The sequence below is a fragment of the Delphinapterus leucas genome, chromosome 5 (assembly GCF_059928025.1).
Source record: "Delphinapterus leucas isolate spDelLeu-1000000601 "Yukka" chromosome 5, BTC_Dleu_Yukka2, whole genome shotgun sequence".
Classification (NCBI taxonomy): Eukaryota; Metazoa; Chordata; class Mammalia; order Artiodactyla; family Monodontidae; genus Delphinapterus; species Delphinapterus leucas.
The window spans coordinates 104879533-104901779 of record NC_143133.1 but is presented as its reverse complement, the minus strand read 5'-3'; the positions used below and the strand labels follow the sequence as shown (position 1 = coordinate 104901779).

Sequence of the window (22247 nt, the reverse complement as noted above, 5' to 3'; positions counted from 1 at the left end):
CATTAGAGTCTCGTTTTTGAAGAATTACCATTTAGAAGAATTTAAATCCTGAGATTTAAGCTAGTCTTTGTAGCCCCATCTTAAGTAAATACATGTTTTCTGTTAACATATTTGAAATGCGGGGGGAAAGCCCTCAAAGCCAGGCAGCCACTCTTGACATACTAAGGACCCACAGACTGGACCATAGCCTTATATCCTCAGTTCCTTTCCCTAGCTCTGCACACTCTTCTGGGAGGTCTCATCTACTCCTATGGCTTCCATTGCCACCTGTATACTTCTCATTCCCTGGTTTTATCTCCTGCCTATACCTCTGCACTGAACTTCACACCTGTGTATTCAGCTACTCACTACACATCCCTGCTTGAATGGCTGGCAGGCAACTCACATTCAGTTTGTTCAAAACTCAGTTCTTTACCCAAACCTGCTCCTCTGTGTCTTATAGACTCTGAAACTACTATCCCCTTAGTCGCCCAAACCAGAAACCTGGTAGTTAACTTAGATTTTTTTTTCTCTCCCTTTTCTCCACACCCAGTGGGTTCCAAACTCTTCTGATTCAGCATAGTTATATCTCTCAAATCTCTCCCTTCCTCCCCATCTTCACTGCTACTGTCTTGGCTTAGACTCTCATTATCTCTGGCTCAGAATTTTGAATTAGTGTCTTTACTGAACTCCCTGTCTCCAGTCTTCACTTTCTTTCATCTGCTGTAGTAGTGTCTTTTAATGCCATTTGGATGGTTTCCTGTTCCTGAATAACAAGTCCAGATTCCTCAACCTGACTTTAAGGCTCTTTGTAATCTAGCTCCTGCCACTGGCCAGACTAATAACCTGCTGTTATCCTTCTACAACCCTACACACCAGTTTAACCAAATTGTTTACACTGTTTCCTGAATGCTGTTCATTTTATTTCTTGTGTTTTCACATGCTGCACCTGGCTGGCTCTTTTTACTTGTCTACCTGATAAACTCCAACCTGTCCATTAACCAGAGATATTTAAGACCTACGTCAGAAATCTTTTCTTCTGGGAAGTTTTTATCCCCTCCTCAGCAAGTTCAGTACTACTTTGTGCTTTGTCTCTCTTACATATATTTCTTTTATAGGGTGAAGTCTTTATGTGTCATATTACCACGGCAGACATTCTGAGAGCAGGGATATCTTAACCATGTTTTATCCCCAGCATGCAATGCAGTTACTGAGACACATAGAAACAACATACATGTTATTGAATGAATGAGTAAATCAATACAGCACTGCCTAGTCTCAGTCCTAGCTATTGTATACTTGGTCTAGGAGCCTTCCCCTCGAACACATTGATATCAGAGGTCTGGACTGGCTTCTCTGATGGTTTTTGGCTTTCCCTTTTTGGATGCACGTAGCTACTATAGCAGCTATATCTTCCCATGACAGTGTCCAAAGCAGGAATAATGATGGGCTTTCCTCTTATACATCTCTCTCTTTCTATCCAGGAGGAAAATCCCAGAATGCCCCCTTTCCCTAATAGGCTTCCCTTTATTGTCTCATTGGCCAAGTCTGAGATACATGCTCATGCTGGAAGGGTTAGCCATTATAGTTTAACCTCTGGGACCTGTTAAATGGGAGGGGACCCGTTCTCTCTGAGCACACTGCCATCCCAATCTGAACAAAGTTGGAGTTCTGTTTACAAAGAACAAAAGGCTTTAGACATGCAACTAACAAGATCTGCAAAATTATATCTTTAAGCACTTAAAAGTCATGTCTTTTTTTTTTTTTTTTGCGGTAGGCGGGCCTCTCACTGTTGTGGCCTCTCCCGTTGCGGAGCACAGGCTCCGGACGTGCAGGCTCAGCGGCCATGGCTCACGGGCCCAGCCGCTCCGCGGCATGTGGGATCTTCCCAGACCGGGGCACGAACCCGTGTCCCCTGCATCGGCAGGCAGACTCTCAACCACCGCGCCACCAGGGAAACCCAAAAGTCATGTCTTTTAAATTGAATGTTTTTATTCTCTCCACTGTCTCAGATAATCAAGAATTAAATATATTTGTTGGGGTTGAGTGACTCAAAAATTGTGGGTAGGTGGGGGAAGTATGTAGACAGGATTTTTATTAGTAAATAATTTTAAATAATAAAAATTATAATAGTTAATATTACAACTTGAAACTTGCAGGAATTTTTACCATAGAACTTAAGATTTCAGTGATTTATTTTTTATATTTGTTTGTTTTGCTTTTGTAGTAGGTAGCTTTGGGCTAGGCTTCTGAACCTTCCCCCAGTAATTATTCTCCTTTGCTATTGGATTTACTTGCTGGATGAGTTTGAAAAGCCTGACTCCAGAGATATAGAATTCCCTATACCATACCCAAAACATTCTTCTGTGCTTCATATGGATTACAGGTTTGTAACAGCTGTTCTTATTCATAACTATTTTCTCCCCAAATCAGCCAACCTGGAAAGACTTATTTCACAAAAAACTGGACCTACAATTTTAGTGTCATGCCACCAGGTGGTGGCAGTGTCAAAGTCATATATATCCTTAGCTTCCTGGGATAGCCCTAATGTCATTTGTCTTGTTTTGCCCTCAAAAAGTATATCAGTATTTTGTACATTTTAATATTTCAGTGTTCATAGTGTCTCTGGCTGTTTTATATATTTAGAAGTTTCACAAAAATAACCCTATTAGTTGGGTGCTTTTTTTGTTTAAAGTATGGTTCTTACTTGACCAAAGGGCATGGGTCCGAACTTCCAGGCCTGCATTTCATCAGATTAAAATATAGGGCTTTGTTCAGGTTCCGTAGTATTTATATTTATTTATAACCATAAATTTCCTAGTCTATAACTTTTTTAAAAACTTCGACTGGATGCAAAGAAACCTCAATTTAAATTTTTTTAATTATTATAGTTTTTAAAGTTAAATACATTTTTACGTTTTCAGTGATTTCTAACACTTAAACTTGCCACAGATCTTAGTTTGGTTGGCTGCTCTCAGCTCTTGAGTTAGTTTATACCATCCAAATGTGTTAGGTTGCTCTCTTCATTCTGCTAAAGCTGCTTAGGCTGTGGAAGAGAAGGCCTTCGTTTGCTTTCTTAATCCTTTAAAATACAAGTTCTCTTGAATCTTTTCACTATAAGAGGCAGAAATAGATGAAAAAAAAAAAGGAAGAGCATCATTCTCTTAAAAAGATAAAAGCCTTTATGGGCAGCTACGTTATTCAGCCACTATTTCTCAGCACTGTTATCTCTTTATGACTTTTTCTTTGGCTTTATAAATTTAAGGTGAAGTTTATTATAACGTATATTTGAGCTTAACTTAAGCTCTTTAACTGATGCTTCTTAGCAAGTAATTTGTTGTATTTTCAGTGAGTAGATTCTAGTGAAACTAAATTACTTAAACTGAATAACTTATTGGATCAAAACATTTTAAGTAGTATTTAAGTTAACATTTGTATTAGAAATTTCAATAGTGGACAGTCTTAATTCTCACAAGAAGTATTCATAAATGTTAGGAGTGAAATGTGAGCATATCATTTCCCAGTGCTCTTGAGAGACAATAGGAAAATAAGCAATTCCTTATGTAAAAGTAATTTGCTGATTTTAGCATCTATGTAGATCTATTGGTAGATTCTGTCAATTATTACAATACATAAAAGTAAGGAATGGGCCAGCAATCCTGGAGTTTTTTGCATACATGAATGCCCCTGTGGACTACATGTGAGCCAACACTCAAAAGTGAGAGAACAAGAGCCCATCTGGAGGTACGTTACATTCTGTTCCAGAGGGCATTGAAACCTAACACAGAGTGTGTGTGTGTGTGTGTGTGTGTGTGTGTGTGTAATGAATCTGAAAAGCCAGGCTGGAAGTGGGTAGGAGGCAAGCTAGGGAAGGGGGACGGTGAGCGGGAATGTTGTGTAGCCCCCAGAGCAATAAAATGTGTCTTCTGCATCATGGAGATTACAGATAGTGGAACCCTGGGTTCTTACTACAAAGAACCCAGGAGCGCAGCCATGCAAGAATTCAGCAAACATGTCAGGCTCAGAGAGCACTGAGACATCCTAACAGTAAGATATTTCGGGTCCCCTTTACTTGTTCTGTTCTCTCTCCCCTTCTCCAGGCTTGGCAGAGGTGGGGAACAGGAGGCAGAAACTTCAGTCAGTGGACTAAAGGGAGGACAGAAACTCTAGGCCAGGAAAGAGAAAAGGACAATGCACCCTTTCCAGCAAAACCCACTGGCAGCCAGCAGTTGCTGAAAAGGAGAGAAGTCTTACCTTTAAATCAAGATTTGAAGTGTTGATTATTATGTTAGACATTCTAATTTCTGAATTAAGGCTTTGTTTGGCAACTTAAAATAATTGTAGATCTTGGTTTAGATTGATGAAAAACGTCATGGGACTCCCAACTCTTCGTTTAGTGGCAGAGGAAGTACTTCCCTCACTGAGCTGTTTCTAAAATGGCAGATGTGGGGGAGGAATTAAGTTGCTTCTATGGTTTTACCCTATGAGTACAATGCAAAATATGTATAGGTTATATTTCTTAACACAAAGATATTAATAATACAGATCTGCTCATCTTTATAATTAATTTTAAATCTCCCCTTGATTTGAAAAAGTTTACTTGTTAAACAATTCTGTCATTCCAAATAATTTCAGGGTTGCCCTTCCACCAAGTGAATTTTGGGTTTTCTTCTCAGATGGATTTCTTAACAGACTCCCTATCTAGGACATATTCTTGCCCACAGCACTGAAAGATAATAATTCTTATTCATTTTCACTATTGTTTGAGGTCCTATTACTAAGAAAAAATGGAAGTTGGCAGACAATTCGTAGCCCCTACTACTTAGCCCTCATTTCTGAGTTTGTCATATTAGAACCCAGCTCTCATGTCTGACGAGTCTATGTTCCTCCATAATTTTGTATCTAACTTCCCTCCCAGTATCATTTGGATTTTGCATGGCTTTGGCTTTCAAAATATCTGAATGACTTCTAATTGGATTCTGCATAAGGCTTTGACTATAGTCACAACTTCTAACTTCATTCTCACGATACCAGAAGGCTTCTGTTGGAGCTTCTTTTTATATCTTCTGTACCTCTTTACTACTTCTTAATATTTTTTACTGCTTCCTAGAAATTAAAAATAGTTCATCTACAATAGTTCATTTTCAGATAGTTGATTTTCAAATCTTGCTTTTTTCTTCTTGTAATTTCTTTAGCTTTCTGTTTCTCCTTTTATCACTTTAACCCTATTGAACATATTCCTGATATTTCTAGTTGAAGGAATGCTAATCTCTTGTTCGTTGTGCACTGCCCTAACAGTTTGTTTCTTTACACTGTAATGTTTGATTACCATGATCTCATCTTCAGCAGTTATTATGTGTGGGTGTTTGAATTCTCCTCAAGTGTGCACTTACTGAGTGGCTTCGCTTTCCCTTTATGTTGCTTTCCTGATGGGATTCCCATGTTTTTCCTGTGTCCATTATTTAGGATTCCTGATATACTTTTCTCAGGTTCTTTAGTGTGTTCCACAGGGCTGGATTGCTGGAAATTTGATCTCCTGGTTAAATGGAATATTAATATGCTATATTTTTACTAGCTTCATGGAGTGTTATCTTTTAATGAGCATTGTCTTGTAGCATAAGGAAAATATTTCAGAAATACTCAACAGACATTCAGTGCTCATACATGCCTTGAGTTATTTGTTACTATATTTATTTAGTGAAAAGGTTTGAGCCAATAGTATTGTAACTGTGTGTATAGTGAGCACTTCAAAAATGTTTATTGAATGAAGAGCCTTCCTGGTATATATTACTTTACTTATTCCTATTCTTGAAGACTTAGTTCTATAACCCAATATAGAGGAATAAGAATCTTTTAAATTTGATGTCTTCCAAAATATTTCACAGCTTTCATAGCTGGCCAGCACTGTATGAAATAGACTATTGTTAAAGCTTTATCCATTGTAACAGTTACAGTGTTTACTGTGGTAAAGGTAGAAAAACCGAGTTTAATTGGTACGAATGATAAAGGTGAGATTGATTTAAAGGCTCATTTAAATTAAAATATTTCAAAAGTAGAGCATGCTTCAGGCATAATTTGATCAAGATTCTGACTCTTTCTCTTGGTTTTGCCTTTTGTGTAATGCCTTTGTCCTCAAGTTGGCTTTCTTCATGGTTCTAAGATGGCTGCCAGCAGTAAGTTGGTTTGTTTGCTTCCCTGTAGCTATACAGTTGACAATCCAGAGGGCAGGAGAGAGTTGTTTCCCACAACCATTGAACAAAAGACTTTGATCTTATCCTGATTCTACACTTGAAATCAACCACTGTGAAGAAGAGCATTCATACAGTGACAGGCTTAGGCCTGGGGTCGTTGCCTATCCCTCAGCACCAAAACCAGTATTGGGCTTCCCTCATGGCGCAGTGGTTGAGAGTCTGCCTGCCGATGCAGGGGACGCGGGTTCGTGCCCGAGTCTGGGAAGATCCCACATGCTGCGGAGCGGCTGGGCCTGTGAGCCATGGCCGCTGAACCTGCGCATCCGGAGCCTGTGCTCCGCAACTCTCCCGCCACAACAGTGAGAGGCCTGTGTACCGCAAAAAAAAAAACAAAAAACGGATTAAACCCTGACAAGAAGTGGGCAAGGCAAACATGAAGAAAATTGCAAAACCCTACTGAAGGACATGAAAGAACTCTTAAGTAAATGGAGCAACATATTCATGAATAAGTAAACTCAACTATAAAAACATCAATTTATGTCATTTATATGTTATGGTAACCAAAATCCCACTAGATTTTTATGGATAATTCTCAAGTTCATGTAGTAGGGAAACTACAAGAAAGACCAAGGAAGTATTTAAAAAGGAAGAACAATGGGGTAGGATTTTCCCTATCAGATATCAAAATATAATGCTACAGTAATTAAAACTTGCTAGTTGTGTAAGAATAGACAGATAAGTGTAGCAGTACAGAGAAGCCAATTGCATTCCTCGAGATTTACTCAGATGGGTGGAAAACATGTGCATATGAATGTTTATAACAGTTTTATTCATGATTGCCAAAACTTGGAAGCAACCAAGATGTCCTTCAGTAGGTAAATGCATAAAAAAACTGTGGTACATTCAGACAATGGAATATCATTCAATGATTAAAAGAAATAAGCTATCAAGCCGTGAAAAGACATGGAAAAACCTTAAATGCATATTACTAAATGAAAGAAGCCAATCTGAAAAGGTTACATAAGGTATGATTCCAACTACATGACATTCTAGAAAGGCAAAACTATATAGATAGTGGTTGCCAGAGGTTGGGGGGAGACAGGCGTGAATAGGCAGAGCACAGAAGATGTTTAGGGCAGTGAAAATATTCTGTGATACCATAATGATGAATACATGTCATTATACATTTGTTACAACCCATTGAATGTACAACCCCGAGGATGAACCCTAATGAAAACTATGGACTTTGGGTGATAGCGATGTGTCAGTATAGGTTCATCAGTTGTAACAAATGTACCACTCTGGGGAATTATGATTGGGGGAGCCTGTGTGTATGTGGAGGCAAGGGTTATATGGGAGCTCTCTCTAACGTCCACTCAATTTTGTTGTGAACCTAAAACTGCTCTAAAAAATAAAATCTATTTTTTAGAAAATGAAGTGGACTTTAGAAAATATGTTGACATGAAACATAAAGAATAATTCCATGTGTGTTTTGACATGTTCTCCACATTGATCATATCAGTATATGAAGCAAAAGAATTGGGACAAGAAGGATGCCCCCTAGACTTTATAGGGGTCCCTCCCTAGGAGGGGGGTAGTGGTGATGGTGCAGAGGTGGAGAGCAAAGGGGAATTTGTTTAAATACTTCTGTTGTTTGAGTCTTTTAAAACAAAAATGTACTCATTTTAATCTCTTGAAAATATATTCATATATTGCTTATAATGGGAAAATAATTTTTTCTTCAAGTTTTATTGAGATATAATTGACATACAGCACTGTATAAATTTAAGGTGTACAGCATAATGATGTGATTTACATACGTCATGCTGTGATTACCACAGTAAGTTTAGGGAACATCCATCATCTCATATAGATAAAAAATTAAAGAAATAGAAAAAAATTTTTCTTTCTTGTCATAACTAGGATTTACTGTCTTAACTTTCATATATAACATATAGCAGTGTTAATTATATTTATCATGTAGTACATTACATCCCTAGTACTTATTTATCTTATATCTGGAAGTTTGTACCTTGTTACTGCCCTCATCCAATCCCCCCAACCCCTGTCTCTGGTAACCACAAATTTGATCTCTTTTTCCGTAAGTTACTATACTTTGTTAGTTCCTATTACACAACATAGTGATTCTGTTTTTCTGTACATTTCAAACTGATCACCATGATAACTCTAGTTATAATACATCACCGTACAAAGATATTACATAATTATTGACTATATTCCCCATGCTGTACATTTCATACCCATGACTCATTTATTCTGCAGTTGGAAATTTTTACCTCTTAATCTCCCTCACCTATTCGTTTCCTCCCCCTACCCCCTTTCCCAGGAAAATGATTTTTTAAATAGTAGTTATATATGCTCATAATATAGAAAATTTATAAGTATGTTCCACAATACAGAGGTAACCATTTGTTAAGTTTTGTGCACTTTCTTGCAGTTTTGGGGTTTTGAGGTTTTTTGGTGATAGATAGGCTCTCAAATGTATTGACACTTTTGTTTCCAGTTTTTTTAAAACTCTGTTCTGTATCTGTGTCATTAAAAGTTCTTTTAAAATGTTTCCTTTGGCTACATAATTGTGACACATCCATACTGTGAAATAATGATTTAACATTTCTCTATTGTTAAGACAGTTATATAGCTCCCATCTTTATATATAAATGCATCTTTATAGTGTTCATTGTTTCCTTATGATTGATTCCTAAATGGAATATTGCCTTAAAAAATAAATTTTAAAATTGTAGATACACTAATAAGAGTTTTTAAACATATGAAATCTTAAATTATACTGCCTTGCTTTTTTGTTTTTTTTTAAGGAAAAACAAGACATAGAACCTTTTTTTTCCATAACATACCGTACGTGAGTTTTGATAAAGCAGTAGACTGTTCTGGTTTCTTTTGCTGTTACCTCTTTTCCCCATCCTCTGTTCCTTGACATTCTTTCCCACCTATGAAAACTCTATATTTTTTTCATAATGCTTTGAAATTTTTTTTATTTCTGGAAAGGAGCAAATCAGAATTCCAGTGCAGCCAGCTTGAATCAATCTTCCTGTTCCTCTTCTGAATAGGCAGTTCCTCCAGGCAGTGAATTAGCTCTTTAGAAAACATTGGCATTATGTTTCTGAATCCTGAGTATCTGTATAGGTGGTCTGGAATGCATTAAAGAGAAGCATTGTGTCAGATCCTTCCTCAAGTCTAAAGATGAAATCCTGTTCTTACTAATTACAAGACATTTTTGTTGTTGTTGCTGCTGCTGTTTTTTCTGAGTTACTTGGCTTTAAAAATTATTATTTGCTTTAGTGAAAGTTGGAAATGGATTTGTTACAGTGTTAATATATATAGTTGGTTCTTGTTTTATGTTATAGAAATGTGTCAAGAGAGTTTGCTCTTTAAAGGAATCCTGCGGTGAATACTTTTCTTAACTATAGAGTATCGCTTCTTTTTCTATTTTTGTAAATGTGGGCTTTTGTATTTCTTTCAGTGACAGAAATATTGAGATATTTTGTTTCTAGTTCAGACTACAGTATTTAGCAATAATTCATTTTTTGCTGATGAACTAGGTAATATTCTCCCATATATTAATATCTTGTGTGTTTTGGTTGGGTTTGTTACTGCAAGAAAACAGGTTTATGTGTAATCCAGTAGTTCTCAAAAGTGTGGTGCCCCTAACCAGAAGCATGTTAGAAATGCAAATTATTAGGCTCTATCCCAGACCTCTACTGTTCAAAACCTGGGAGGTGGAGCCCAGCAACCTGTGTTTTAACAAGCCGTTCAGGTGATTCTGATGTGTGCTAAAGTTCAGAACTTGTGGTTTAGATAATACCTATAGAGTGGCTGAAAATCTCAGCTCTTAATCACTTGAGGCCTGGATTTGGTTTAATTCCAAGGTATGTGTTAGGAGCTATAGCAGTATTCCTTCTAAGCGATAATGTAGATGAAAAACTGGTAGCACGGGCTGCCTCACAAGAGTTGCTTTCATTGTTTCCAGTAGTTGACATTTTAAGAACTAAACGGAGCCAAGAAGCCTTCACTATTGAGTTGAACCAAATTGTTTCAGTACTTAGGATAATTAGCAGAAGCTTCTCTTTTGATAACATCATTTAGATTGTGCCTCCCTCCATTACCAAGATACTTAAAATGACGAGTCATGAAATCACATTTAAAATACATAAGGTTATCTTCAGAGTTAAGGAATTCCTGAATTAGCTCTCTTTCAAATGTTTTTAAGTTGTAAATAATTACAAGCAGACATACAACACCGGGGAGACACTTCATTAATAGAGTTAAGATATATGTCCATTAATTATTGGCTAATTTTTACATAGTTCTTCATTTTTTGGGTAACATCTGCCTACTTGGTTATTTTAAAAACATTTGTAATGGAAAAGTGTTATGCTAATGTATGTGTGTATTTTTTCATTGGAAAATTCTCTACTCCTAAATTCAGATGTTACATGCATTTATTAATTATTTCAGGTGGGTCCTTCAGGGTAGAATATTAACCTTTTAAACAGAGCGTTATAAGTGAGAACCCTTGTTTTAAAGAACAAGCTCTCTTTGCTAAATTTAGGGCTTTAAAGCTTATTTTGGCTCTTAACTCTACAGCAGATTTTTGTTTTTTTAACTTAGGAAGATAATTACTCTCAAGAAGAGGTATAACTGGTTTGGTAGTGGTGTCTTGGCATCACAGGTGGATCTTGTTCATGCTATGGATTAGAATCAGGGACTAGAGAGCCATTAAAGGAAAACTGACAATATTCCCTTTGTGCATATTGAGAAGTGGAACATTTCCCAAAGTCAGGGTAAAGCTACAAACTTTTTGAAGATACTGTTTGTGATTTTTAAGAAAAAAAGGGTATCTAAATATAATTCACCCTCTACATATAACAAGGTCATATGGTGAAAGGTCAGTTTCTTAGAATCAGCCAAAAGAAATTACTCATCCATTCGTTATTTCCCAAATGTTCATAACTCAAGAGTTAGTGAGGAGTGGAATATATTTTTAAAAAGCCCTTACCCAATCAAGTGAGTCTAAAATTTCTAACTAGTTTATGTAGCAAAAAATGTGATGGAGAATTTAGTATTGAGAATTTCCTGTGATTATTTATTTAATCTTGGGCCCAAGTGAGATTAATAAAATTGAGATGGGGAGGCAATGTTCTGAAGTTAACCAGTCATTTTTGGTGTGGGCCCAGCCACATGCTAATGAATATTCTGTATCTAAGGTCTCTTTAGGCTGGTATTATTTAATTCTTTTACAATATAACTTACTACTTTCTAAGCTTCGTAAAATGCTTAAACTCACTTTTAACGTATGTAAAACATGCCTAAATTTGGCAACAATCTAATAGATTTTTTCTTCTCTAAGAACTTAGTATACAGTGATGTGTTCATTTTTGACTCTATGTTAGTGAAGCAGGTCACGGTACTACCAGCCTATAAGAAACAGTATAGAGTGTTTCAAACAAGACTTTCGTCAGAAGTGAAATGAAATGTGAAGAGAGAATTTATATAAAACAGATTTTTTTTTAACTTTCAAGTTAAATTTTTAACTAAATAATATACCTCAAGTTATTTGTGATGGGGGCAGGGAACCTAATAAATCAAGACTGTAGAAAAGATTGAAAGCATATTGTATACTTTTTTGTATAGTATAAAAAGAAATATTTTAAACTTTTTTTTTTTCAGTCTGCCGTAATGATTCATGGTACTTGGTTTTCTTCAAGTTAGAGAAATTAGTCTTTGACATTTTTGTTATACTGACTTGGGCTGAAGACAAATCTCATTTTGTCTTCTTGATTCATAAACTTTATGTTAAGCAAGTTTATCTTAGCAAACCATTTTATTTGTTTCAATTCTCTAGTTATCTGAGGGAAACCAAAAGCATGCAAACCTGCAGAAAAGCATCGAGAAAGCTAAAATTGGCCGACATGAAACAGTAAGTTTGTATCTGTAGATTCTTTATAATGTCAATTCTAAATAGAAGAATAAAAGCATCGAGCTTCCTGTGAGGAGGATGCTGTTCCCACTAGAAAAGAAGTGAGTCACAGCAAAGGCTGTGAACATTTGATCTGGTAGGATTCCCTAATTGTGAATCTAGATTTATTATTATTGTATTATATTGTGTATAGCAGTGTGGCATAGAAGCATAAACCCTGGAGCCAGACTGCCTGGGTTTGAAAGTCTCCTAAACTCTTTCTTCTCGATTTTCTCAGTTGTAAAATGGGGAATAATAAAATCTATGTCACTGAGTTATTGTGTGATTAAACTAGCTAATATTTGCAAAGCACTTAGAAGAGAGCCTGGCACAAAGTAAGCCTTATATAAATGTTTATGTAAATTTTTAAGAGTCAGCTTTTTAAGAGTCTTGGCACTGAATAAATTGAAAACTATCGGACTTCCATGGTGGTGCAGTGGTTAAGAATCCGCCTGCCAATGCAGGGGACATGGATTCAATCCTTGGCCCGGGAAGAGCCCCCATGCCACGGAGCAGCTAAGTCCATGCGCCACAACTACTGAGCCTGAGTTCTCGAGCCCCAGAGCCACAACTACTGAGCCCGCGCTCCGCGACTACTGAAACCCACATGTCTAGAGCCCATGCTCTGCAACCAGAGAAGCCACTGCAATGAGCGCACCACAATGAAGAGCAGCCCCCGCTCGCGGCAACTAGAGGAAGCCCAGGCACAGCAACAAAGACCCAATGCAGCCATAGATAGATAGATAGATAGATAAATTTAAAAAAAGAAAGAAAACTATCAATACAGTGTTTTCATGGCCTTGTAATATTTCTAAATTATTTACATGAATTTTGACCTACTATTTTATTTTAAAAAGTGTTAGGGGTTTTTAAAAATTCACTTTACTTTTTAGTTTTATCATTATCTCAGGTATGGACTTATGACTTGAAAAAATGTTGAAGATCAACATGAACCTCTAAGCATTTCATCTCAACCTCTATTTGTACGACTTGTGAAAGAGACTCAAAAACTTGTCACATTGTATTGGGTTGGCCAAAAAGTTCGTTTGGGTTTTTCTGTAACATCTTACAGAAAAACCCAAACGAACTTTTTGGCCAACCCAATAGAAAAGAATACATCACAGGTTTACATGGCTTTATGCTTTTCAGAGTTATTTTACATACATTCTTTCATGTGAATAGTCAGGACAGTGACGGATAGGAATTGGAGAATGGTAATTGCTGAAGAATATTTAAGGGAAGGTAAGTTCTGGACATAACCTGAAACTGTTTTATTTCTTCTTCAGTTGACAGCAATTACCACTTCTTTATTTGATCCTGTTTTTTTCCTTTGATTTGGCAATAACTTGTAGAAGCACCTTCAACTAATGGTGACATATTCATGCCACAAAGTAGTCAGCCAGTCTGCTGAAGGTTACCCAGTCTACTGTAACCACTGAAACTAGGAAAAAAACCTACTAGCAAACCCAGTTGGTACCTACAGCTATCAGAAGATTATAGGAGTTCAGAAAGACTCCTGAGAAAGATGAACTCTTGTGTTCATCCTGTGTTCACTAGTCACGAGTTTTCAGAAATATCTGAAAGCTTTTTCTATCTACTAGATATTATTCATGGTGATGATGATAACTGCTGTTGATGGTAATGAAGAAAAAGAAATAGCTAACATATATATTCTGCTTACTACGAGCCAGGCAGGTACTGTTCCAAACGCATTTTCTATATTGAATCCTGCCAACAGTCTAAGGAGGTAGCTACGATTACTATATTCATTTTTACATTTGAGGAACTGAAAGCACAAAAAGGTTAAGCAATTTGGCAAAGGTCTTGGTGCTAATAACCAGGCTCCCAACTCAGGGTATCTGGAGAGCTGTCATTGCATCCACACAGATAGGCACCACCCTGCTCCTCCTGTCTTCATTAGCTTTTTCTCCTCTTGCTTTTCATTGTGGAGTATGTATAATTTGGGTGTTAATAGCAAATAATGATAATCTTATATTGCAGTTAATTTTCAATCTCTCCTATGCTATGCTAATGTGGTATACACTAATCATATGTAACAATTTACATTTGAATTAAAATTAAATACGATTAAATTCAGTTTCTCAGTAACAGTCACATTTCACGTACTCAGTATCCCTATGTAGTATCCCTATGTAGTTTCCTGCATTGGAGAAGACTAATCTAGAACATTTCTGTCATTGCACAGTTCTGTTGGACTCTGCTACTTCAGAGGTCTGTACATGCATTCTGTTATATAACTGCTAGCAAAAGAAGCTTTCTTTACTTGGAACCAAGAAGAATAGCTTAAGGCGAAAGTAGAAAAATACAAGTACAAAAATACAAGCTAGCAAGGAACCTTAAACAAGTCCCATCAGGCAGTTTGAACTCTTATTTGGTTTTGCCTCAGACTTTTCCTATAATTCTGTACCATAACCTTTTCCAGTATTTGGTTTTTATTTGGACTTATTTTTCACACATATGAACTGAATACCGATAGCACTATTACTTCTACCTGTTAGTGAAAACTATGGCTAGAAATTTCAAATGGTGTTTATTGGATCATTTTGTGTAAAAGCTTTATTCTGGTTTACCTTTAAAGGAAAGTGATAGGAGGTCACAAGCTACAGTTCTGTTATTTCTGATATTTTTAAAGGTTAATCATCCTTGAAGTCTGGAAAATTATCTAGAACACTTTCAAGGAAAATTTTATAATGATTGATGTTGCCATAAAATATTACTTACATATATATAGGTACAATCTTGCGAAACTACCCAAGAAGTGGTATAATTTTTTTCCTAATGTGATGACAGTCCTCTTTTGAGTTCAGACATAGTTGGTAACCTCTCATCTGTTTATGAGCATTCCGTTCTACATATTAATTTCCATTCAGTTAACATTTATATAAGATAATTGAGATTGTAGAGAAAAATGAGAATTGAGTTCGTTCTTACACTGTGAATATATACGTATATGTATATATAATATCGTCAAAACCTAACGCGTATCAGTTATGAGAAAATAAAATGTTTATAAAATGTATAAACTTATGGCATTTTGTTTGTCTTAATTGTACATAATGTTATTTTGAATACAGGAAGAGCGAACCTTGCTAGCAAAAGAGCTTTCTTCACTTCGAGACCAAAGGGAACAGCTAAAGGCCGAAGTAGAAAAATACAAAGAATGTGACCCGCAAGTTGTGGAAGAAATACGTAAGTTTGTATTACACCTTGAGGGTTTTTAACTTTGCTAACAAAGATACTTTATACTTCTGTTTGCCTGATAACCATTCTCCACGTATATGAGAAAATAAAACCCTTAATAATATTACTATTGCATTAATATTTGCATTAAGGAGCCTCAATGTTAAAGCACTGAACAGTGGCAACTTTGAAATTATGAGCATTTCAAGAATAAGGACGGTCGGTGGGGTAGAAGGGTAAAGACATAAAGTATAGGCTTAGGAAACTGAGAAGTCAGAGAAGGAGTTAAGTTGGCCTCAAGTACCTTGACTCCAGAAAGAAATCCACCATTATCTTCTAGGAAAAGTAATACCAAAAAATACGAGTTTACAAGTTGCAGAAAAGTAGTCGGTGTGTTGACTTGCCTTTTAAATATTCCAGTGATGTTTTTCCTTACTTTTAAAACAGAGTCCCCAAAGCTACATTTTCAGTATATTTTTTATATTTATGTAAAGATAGAATTTTGAATATTTGAGGAAATGAAAGATACTGCAGTTAATTGCTTAGAAAAGTATGCATAACTTTTCTCATTTTTCTGTTTTAGCCTGTCTTTTCATTTAAGAAACTTTATCAAGTGAAACATCTAGAAAAACTGATATTATAGTATGTGATTGAAGACTTTGAAAGAAATTGAAAATATTTGGTATTTTTAAATTAACCTGAGAATAGTTTGGTTACAATTAAGTTTGATGGTATTCTTTACAATTAAAAAAAAATTTAAGCAGTTCAATTAGTATAATCTAAAGTTAAACTTAATTTTAGAGACAGCTTCTGCTTTGCACAACTCCAGGAGATGCCATGCAAGTACATGTAGTCCATGCACGGCCTAGACAATATGTAGTAGCCCTGGTTCAGCTGATTACCCACGGTGATTTTCAAAGCAAAGTGGAGGCAGAAGAACCCTCTGAGCCAGTCATTTTCTGTGAATTAAGTACTTGGGGAGCTCTTTCGTGCTGCCCATGGATTCATTTCATTTATCATCTTCCTGCAGAAGAAAGTACTAACCAAATGTGCTACAAAATTAAGCACTTTAATCTGTTTTAAAGTTTTAACTAATATCAAATGACCCTCAGTGAACACAAGCACATCAAAGCAGCAGGAGACAAGTTAGGAGTTCACTACTAGGAAGTGAGGGCTGCTCATGATTCACCTTTAAAAGAAGACACAGACTGCTTGTTAAAGAGGACATCAAATGGTGTGTATCCTATCTAGAGCATTTTCTTGTGAAAGAGCATTTTAAGAACAGTTTTCTTACCAGATTTTTAATACCTTCAGGTGGTTTATTTTCCGGATCAGCATAGCTATGCCCTCCAGCAGTTGATCATGGAAATTCTGTTTTCACAGTAACCAAACATGATCTTTCATTTATCACTTTTACTTGGTTCTACCTTCCTTCCTGATTTTAGTTTTGTGTAATTCTTGGACTTTTTTCTTGAAGTACCAACTCTTTGCTTACCCGCCTCATTCCCTTTTCTGTCTAGGGACCCATAGCTCTTAGCCATACCCAGTGAAGTCTTCTGCTTTTTCACTTTGTGGTCCCCATTGTATTGCCACAGCTCTTTCCCTGGGCAGATGACCCTGACTGATACCACCTCCACTTGTGACCTCTCATTTTTAGTCCTTTTCACAATTTGATGATATCTGTCCACACAGAAATGACTAAAAACTCTTATTTAGACTTAAAAACTATTCTGAAATATACTGATTGTGATCCTAAGCCAGTGGATCATCTTGAGGTACAGAAAATCACTAGGGGTAAAGAATTATGCCAGACTAATTCACGAAGTGGGAAAACTCATTTCAAGCATGTAACTTGAGATGTTGATATTCCTTGTACCTCTGAATCATGCAGCAATTTTGGCAAGTGCATCACCTCTTAGAAAGGTAATAAAACTTGAAGGAAGACGTTTCAAGTATGTTAAGGATGGTGTGTTTTCTGGAGAGTAGAATAGCATACTTGAGATAGAAGTTGCAACTATAATTTTATACTGGTTGCCTGAATTCTGCTCTCCATCTTTACCCTTAAATTTAACAGTTTGGTAATTTATTTCTCAACCCAAGGAAAACACACCAATGTGAATGAGTAATAATCAGGGTATGAGGTCTAAGTGAATGAGCAGAAAGTTTTCTGGTTTACAGTGAATTAAGAGACTTTATGTTTCTTCATCAACATCACATCTAGATTATCTTTTAATATTTATGCATCCACATAAGATGGATCTGTATTTGGGCCTTATAGAATTTATAATCATGAATCTATTACACATATGTGAATTTTTGAAATTTTCACATTGTACATTTTTTAATAGGGGAATGAGAGGATAAGAGTCCTTCCTTCCTTCCTGGCTTTGTGCTATTACTTTTTAATTCCATTAAAAACCATCTATTTTTATAGAATACATAATTATAGAAAATTATATTATATTTAATAGACAGTAGATATGTAGAATAATTACATTATTTCATAAGTATATTTTAGATGTGACGGTAGGATTTCTTTTTCTATGGAAAGCTATGGAACTACAGTCAGAAGAAAAAACAACTGTCAGAGCCTGTATACCTATAGAAAGGATTTTTAGACTAACTTTAGTTCATACTTTTATACAGTGATGTCCTGTCCGCTGCTTTTAAAATTCAGAACAGCTAACAGAAGTTTATTCAAATGTGGCACTTTGACTTTCAGCCAAGATAGAGTAGTAATGTACTGAATTTATCCTCCCACATAAGAACAAAAACAAACATAATATATGGAATAATGATTTTCAAGATACTTGACATCAGACAGCAAAGGGAAGCAATTCCTAGAAAAAGGAAACAAAGTAAGCCTTACAATTGTCCCAGCTTATTTTGTTGAGAGAGTTTCCTGGCTGCAACACAAGGAAGAACAACCTAGGCAGAGACCTACAGACTCCCTGAGTCAAGGAGGTGGAACTGAGAATCAGGGAGACCAACGTGGATAGAGTTCACAGGATACCATACTAGAGAGGAGGGGGTAACACAGAAAGAGAACCTTGGGTATCTAGAGAGGGTTCCTCTCAAGTATTCTATGCACGCATATGAGGAAACTAACCAAAACTGGGGAAAGAACCATCTCAAAGGACTAGAAGAAACAGTGCCAGGCACTCACACAGGACCAGGAATGTGTCTATTCTCACCAGCCAGATTAGAAAAATTTATAATTCACAAGGCATTGAGTAGAGTACTCAAGAAGGTCTTGCTTCAATAGAAGGTAGTAGCCCTAGACTGAGCTCTGCTGTCAACCCCCCTAACAAACCGTAAGAGCAAGTCTTGAAGGCAACAAACTACTGTAAAGTAACTTAAATGCATTCCAGAACAAAGCTCAATAATATTTATAGGAGTACAAAAATATCTAGCACCCAGGAGGTAAAATTCATAATCTCTGGCATACAATGAAAGATTACCAGGCATGCATAGAAGTAGGAAAAACATAATTGTTAGTGAGAAGAATAATCCTCCAATCAAAACTAACCCAGAATTGACACAGATAGTAGAATTAGAAGACCATAACATTAATAATTATTATAAATGTATTCTATATGTTCAAAAAGTTAAGTAGAAACATTGAAGATATAAAAAAGACCCAAGTCAAACTTTTGGAGATGAACAATACAGTGTCTGAAAAGAAAAATACACTGAATTGGATTAACAACAGATTAAACTTCCACAGAAGAAAAGATTAGTGTATTTAAAGACATGGCAACAGAAACTATCCAAAATGAAACTCAGGGAAAAAAAATTTTTTTTAATGAAAAATAGCATCCATGAGATATAAGACAACTTCAGTGACCCCAATATATGTGTAATTAGAGTCCCAAAAGGAGTATATGTTGGGGATGGGGGCAGGGCAGGGGTGTTTCAGGCCAGAAAAATATCTGAAGAAATACATATCAAAAGAAATAAGGCTAAATTTTTTTCAAATTTGATAAAAACTATAAACCCACAGATTCAAGAAATTTAGATATGTAAGTAGTAAATGGCAGTAATCTCCTTATCACTAAATCTAGAGATCGTTTTAGGTTTTAACTTGACTCATCCCAAATCCCCTTTCCCCAATGAGATTATTGTTTTTCTTTCTTTCTTTATTTTAATTTTTAAAATTGGGGTATAGTTGTTTTACAGTGTTGTTAGGTTCTACTGTACAGCGAAGTGGAGTTCCCTGTGCTATAGAGCAGGTTCTCATTAGTTATCTATTTTATACATATTAGTGTATATATGTCAATCCCAATCTCCAAATTCATCCCGCCCACCCTTTCCCCACTTGCTGTCCATACGTTTCTTCTCTATGCCTGTATCTCTGTTTCTGTCTTGCAAACCAGTTCATTTTTCTAAATTCCACATATATGCATTAATATGCTGTATTTGTTTTTCTCTTTCTGACTTACTTCACTCTGTATGACAGTCTCTAGGTCTATCCACATTTCTACAAATCACCCAATTTCATTCCCTTTTATGGCTGAGTAGTATTCCATTGTATATATGTACCATATCTTCTTTATCCACTCTTCTGTCGATGGGCATTTAGGTTGCTTCCGTGACCTGGCTATTGTAAACAGTGCTGCAGTGAACATTGGGGTGCGTGTGTCTTTCTGAATTATGGTTTTCTTTGGGTGTATGCCCAGTAGTGGGATTGCAGGGTCATATGGTAATTCTATTTTTAGTTTTTTAAGGAACCTCCAAACTGTTCTCCATAGTGGCTGTATCAATTTACATTCCCACCAACAGTGCAAGAGGGTTCCCTTTTCTCCACACCCTCTCCAGCGTTTATTGTTTGTAGATTTTTTGATGATGGCCATTCTGACCATTCACCTCATTCTGAGGTGATACCTCATTGTAGTTTTTATTTGCATTTCTCTAATAATTAGTGATGTTGAGTATCTTTTCACGTGCCTCTTGGCCATCTGTATGTCTTCTTTGGAGAAATGTCTACTTAGCTCTTCCACCCATTTTTTATTGGGTTGTTGTTTGTTTTTTTTTTGATATTGAGCTGCATGAGCTATTTGTATATTTTGGAGATTAATCCTTTGTTGATTCGTTTGCAAATATTTTCTCCCATTCTGAGGGTTGTCTTCTCATCTTGTTTATGGTTTCCTTTGCTGTGCAAAAGCTTTTAAGTTTCATTAGGTCCCATTTGTTTATTTTTGTTCTTATTTCCATTACTCTAGGAGATGGGTCAAAAAAGATCTTGCTATGATTTATGTCAAAGAGTGTTCTTCCTATGTTTTCCTATGAGAGTTTTATAGTGTCCGGTCTTACATTTAGCTCTTTCATCCATTTTGAGTTTATTTTTGTGTATTATGTTAAGGAGTGTTCTAATTTCATTATTTTACATGTAGCTGTCCAGTTTTCCCAGCACCACTTATTGAAGAGACTGTCTTTTCTCCATTGTATATCCTTGCCTCTTTTGTCATAGATTAGTTGACCATAGGTGAGTGGGTTTATTTCTGGGCTTTCTATCCTGTTCCATTGATCTATATTTCTGTTTTTGTGCCAGTACCATACTGTCTTGATTACTGTAGCTTTGTAGTATAGTCTGAAGTCAGGGCATCTGATTCCTCCAGCTCCATTTTTTTTTTTTTTCCTCAAGGTTGCTTTGGCTATTCGGGGTCTTTTGTGTCTCCATACAAATTTTATGATTTTTTTGTTCTAGTTCTGTGAAAAATGCCATTGGTAATTTGATAGGGATTGCACTGAATCTGTAGATTGCTTTGGGTAGTATAGTCATTTTCACAATATTGATTCTTCCAATCCAAGAACATGGTATATCTCTCCATCTGTTTGTGTCATCTTTGATTTCTATCATCAGTGTCTTATAGTTTTCTTATACAGGTCTTTTATACCTCTGTAGGTAGGTTTATTCCTAGGTATTTTATTCTTTTTGTTACAATGGTGAATGGGATTGTTTCCTTAATTTCTCTTTCTGATCTTCTGTTGTTAGAGTATAAGAATGCAAGAGATTTCTGTGCATTAATTTTGTATCCTGCAACTTTACTAAATTCATTGATTACCCCTACTAATTTTCTGGTGGCATCTTTAGGATTTTCAATGTATAGTATCATGTCGTCTGCAAACAGTGACCATTTTACTTCTTTTCCAATTTGTATTCCTTTTATTTCTTTTTCTTCTCTGATTGCCGTGGCTAAGACTTCCAAAACTATGTTGAATAATAGTGGTGAGAGTGGACATCCTTGTCTTGTTCCTGATCTTAGAGGAAATGCTTTCAGTTTTTCATCATTGTGAATGATGTTTGCTGTGCGTTTGTTGTATATGGCCTTTATTATGTTGAGGTAGGTTCCCCCTATGCCCATTTTCTGGAGAGTTTTTATCATAAATCGGTTTTGAATTTTGTCAAAAGCTTTTTCTGCATCTATTGAGATGATCATATGGTTTTTATTCTTCAGTTTGTTAATATGTTGTATCCCGTTGATTATTTGCATATATCAAAGAATCCTTGCATCCCTGGGATAAATCCCACTTGATCATGGTGTATGATCCTTTTAATGTGTTGTTAGATTGTGTTTGCTAGTATTTTGATGACGATTTTTTCATCTATATTCATCAGTAATATTGGTCTGTAATTTTCTTTTTTGTAGTAGCTTTGTCTGGTTTCGGTATCAGGGTGATGGTGGCCTTGTAGAATGAATTTGGGAGTGTTCCTTCCTCTGCAATGTTTTTGGAAGCGTTTGAGAAGGATGGGTGTTAGCTCTTCTCTAAATGTTTGATAGAATTCACCTGTGAGGCCATCTGGTCCTTGACTTTGTTGGAAGATTTTTAATCACAATTTCAATTTCATTACTTGTGATTGGTCTGTTCATATTTTCTCT

The 22247-nt window shown here is 36.1% G+C and overlaps 1 protein-coding gene across 3 annotated transcripts in view; it reads left to right on the top strand.

Moving 5' to 3' along the window:
• MND1 (meiotic nuclear divisions 1) overlaps nt 1-22247 on the top strand; it is a 105303-nt gene that overhangs the window by 52351 nt on the left and 30705 nt on the right. For 2 of the 3 annotated variants that reach the window (XM_022599647.2, XM_089912310.1), the window contains exons 5-6: nt 12052-12126; nt 15261-15375. In XM_022599647.2, coding sequence (XP_022455355.2) covers nt 12052-12126; nt 15261-15375 — 190 coding nt within the window. The remainder of the gene's footprint in view (nt 1-12051; nt 12127-15260; nt 15376-22247) is intronic. The other variant, XM_089912311.1, reaches the window with a different exon arrangement.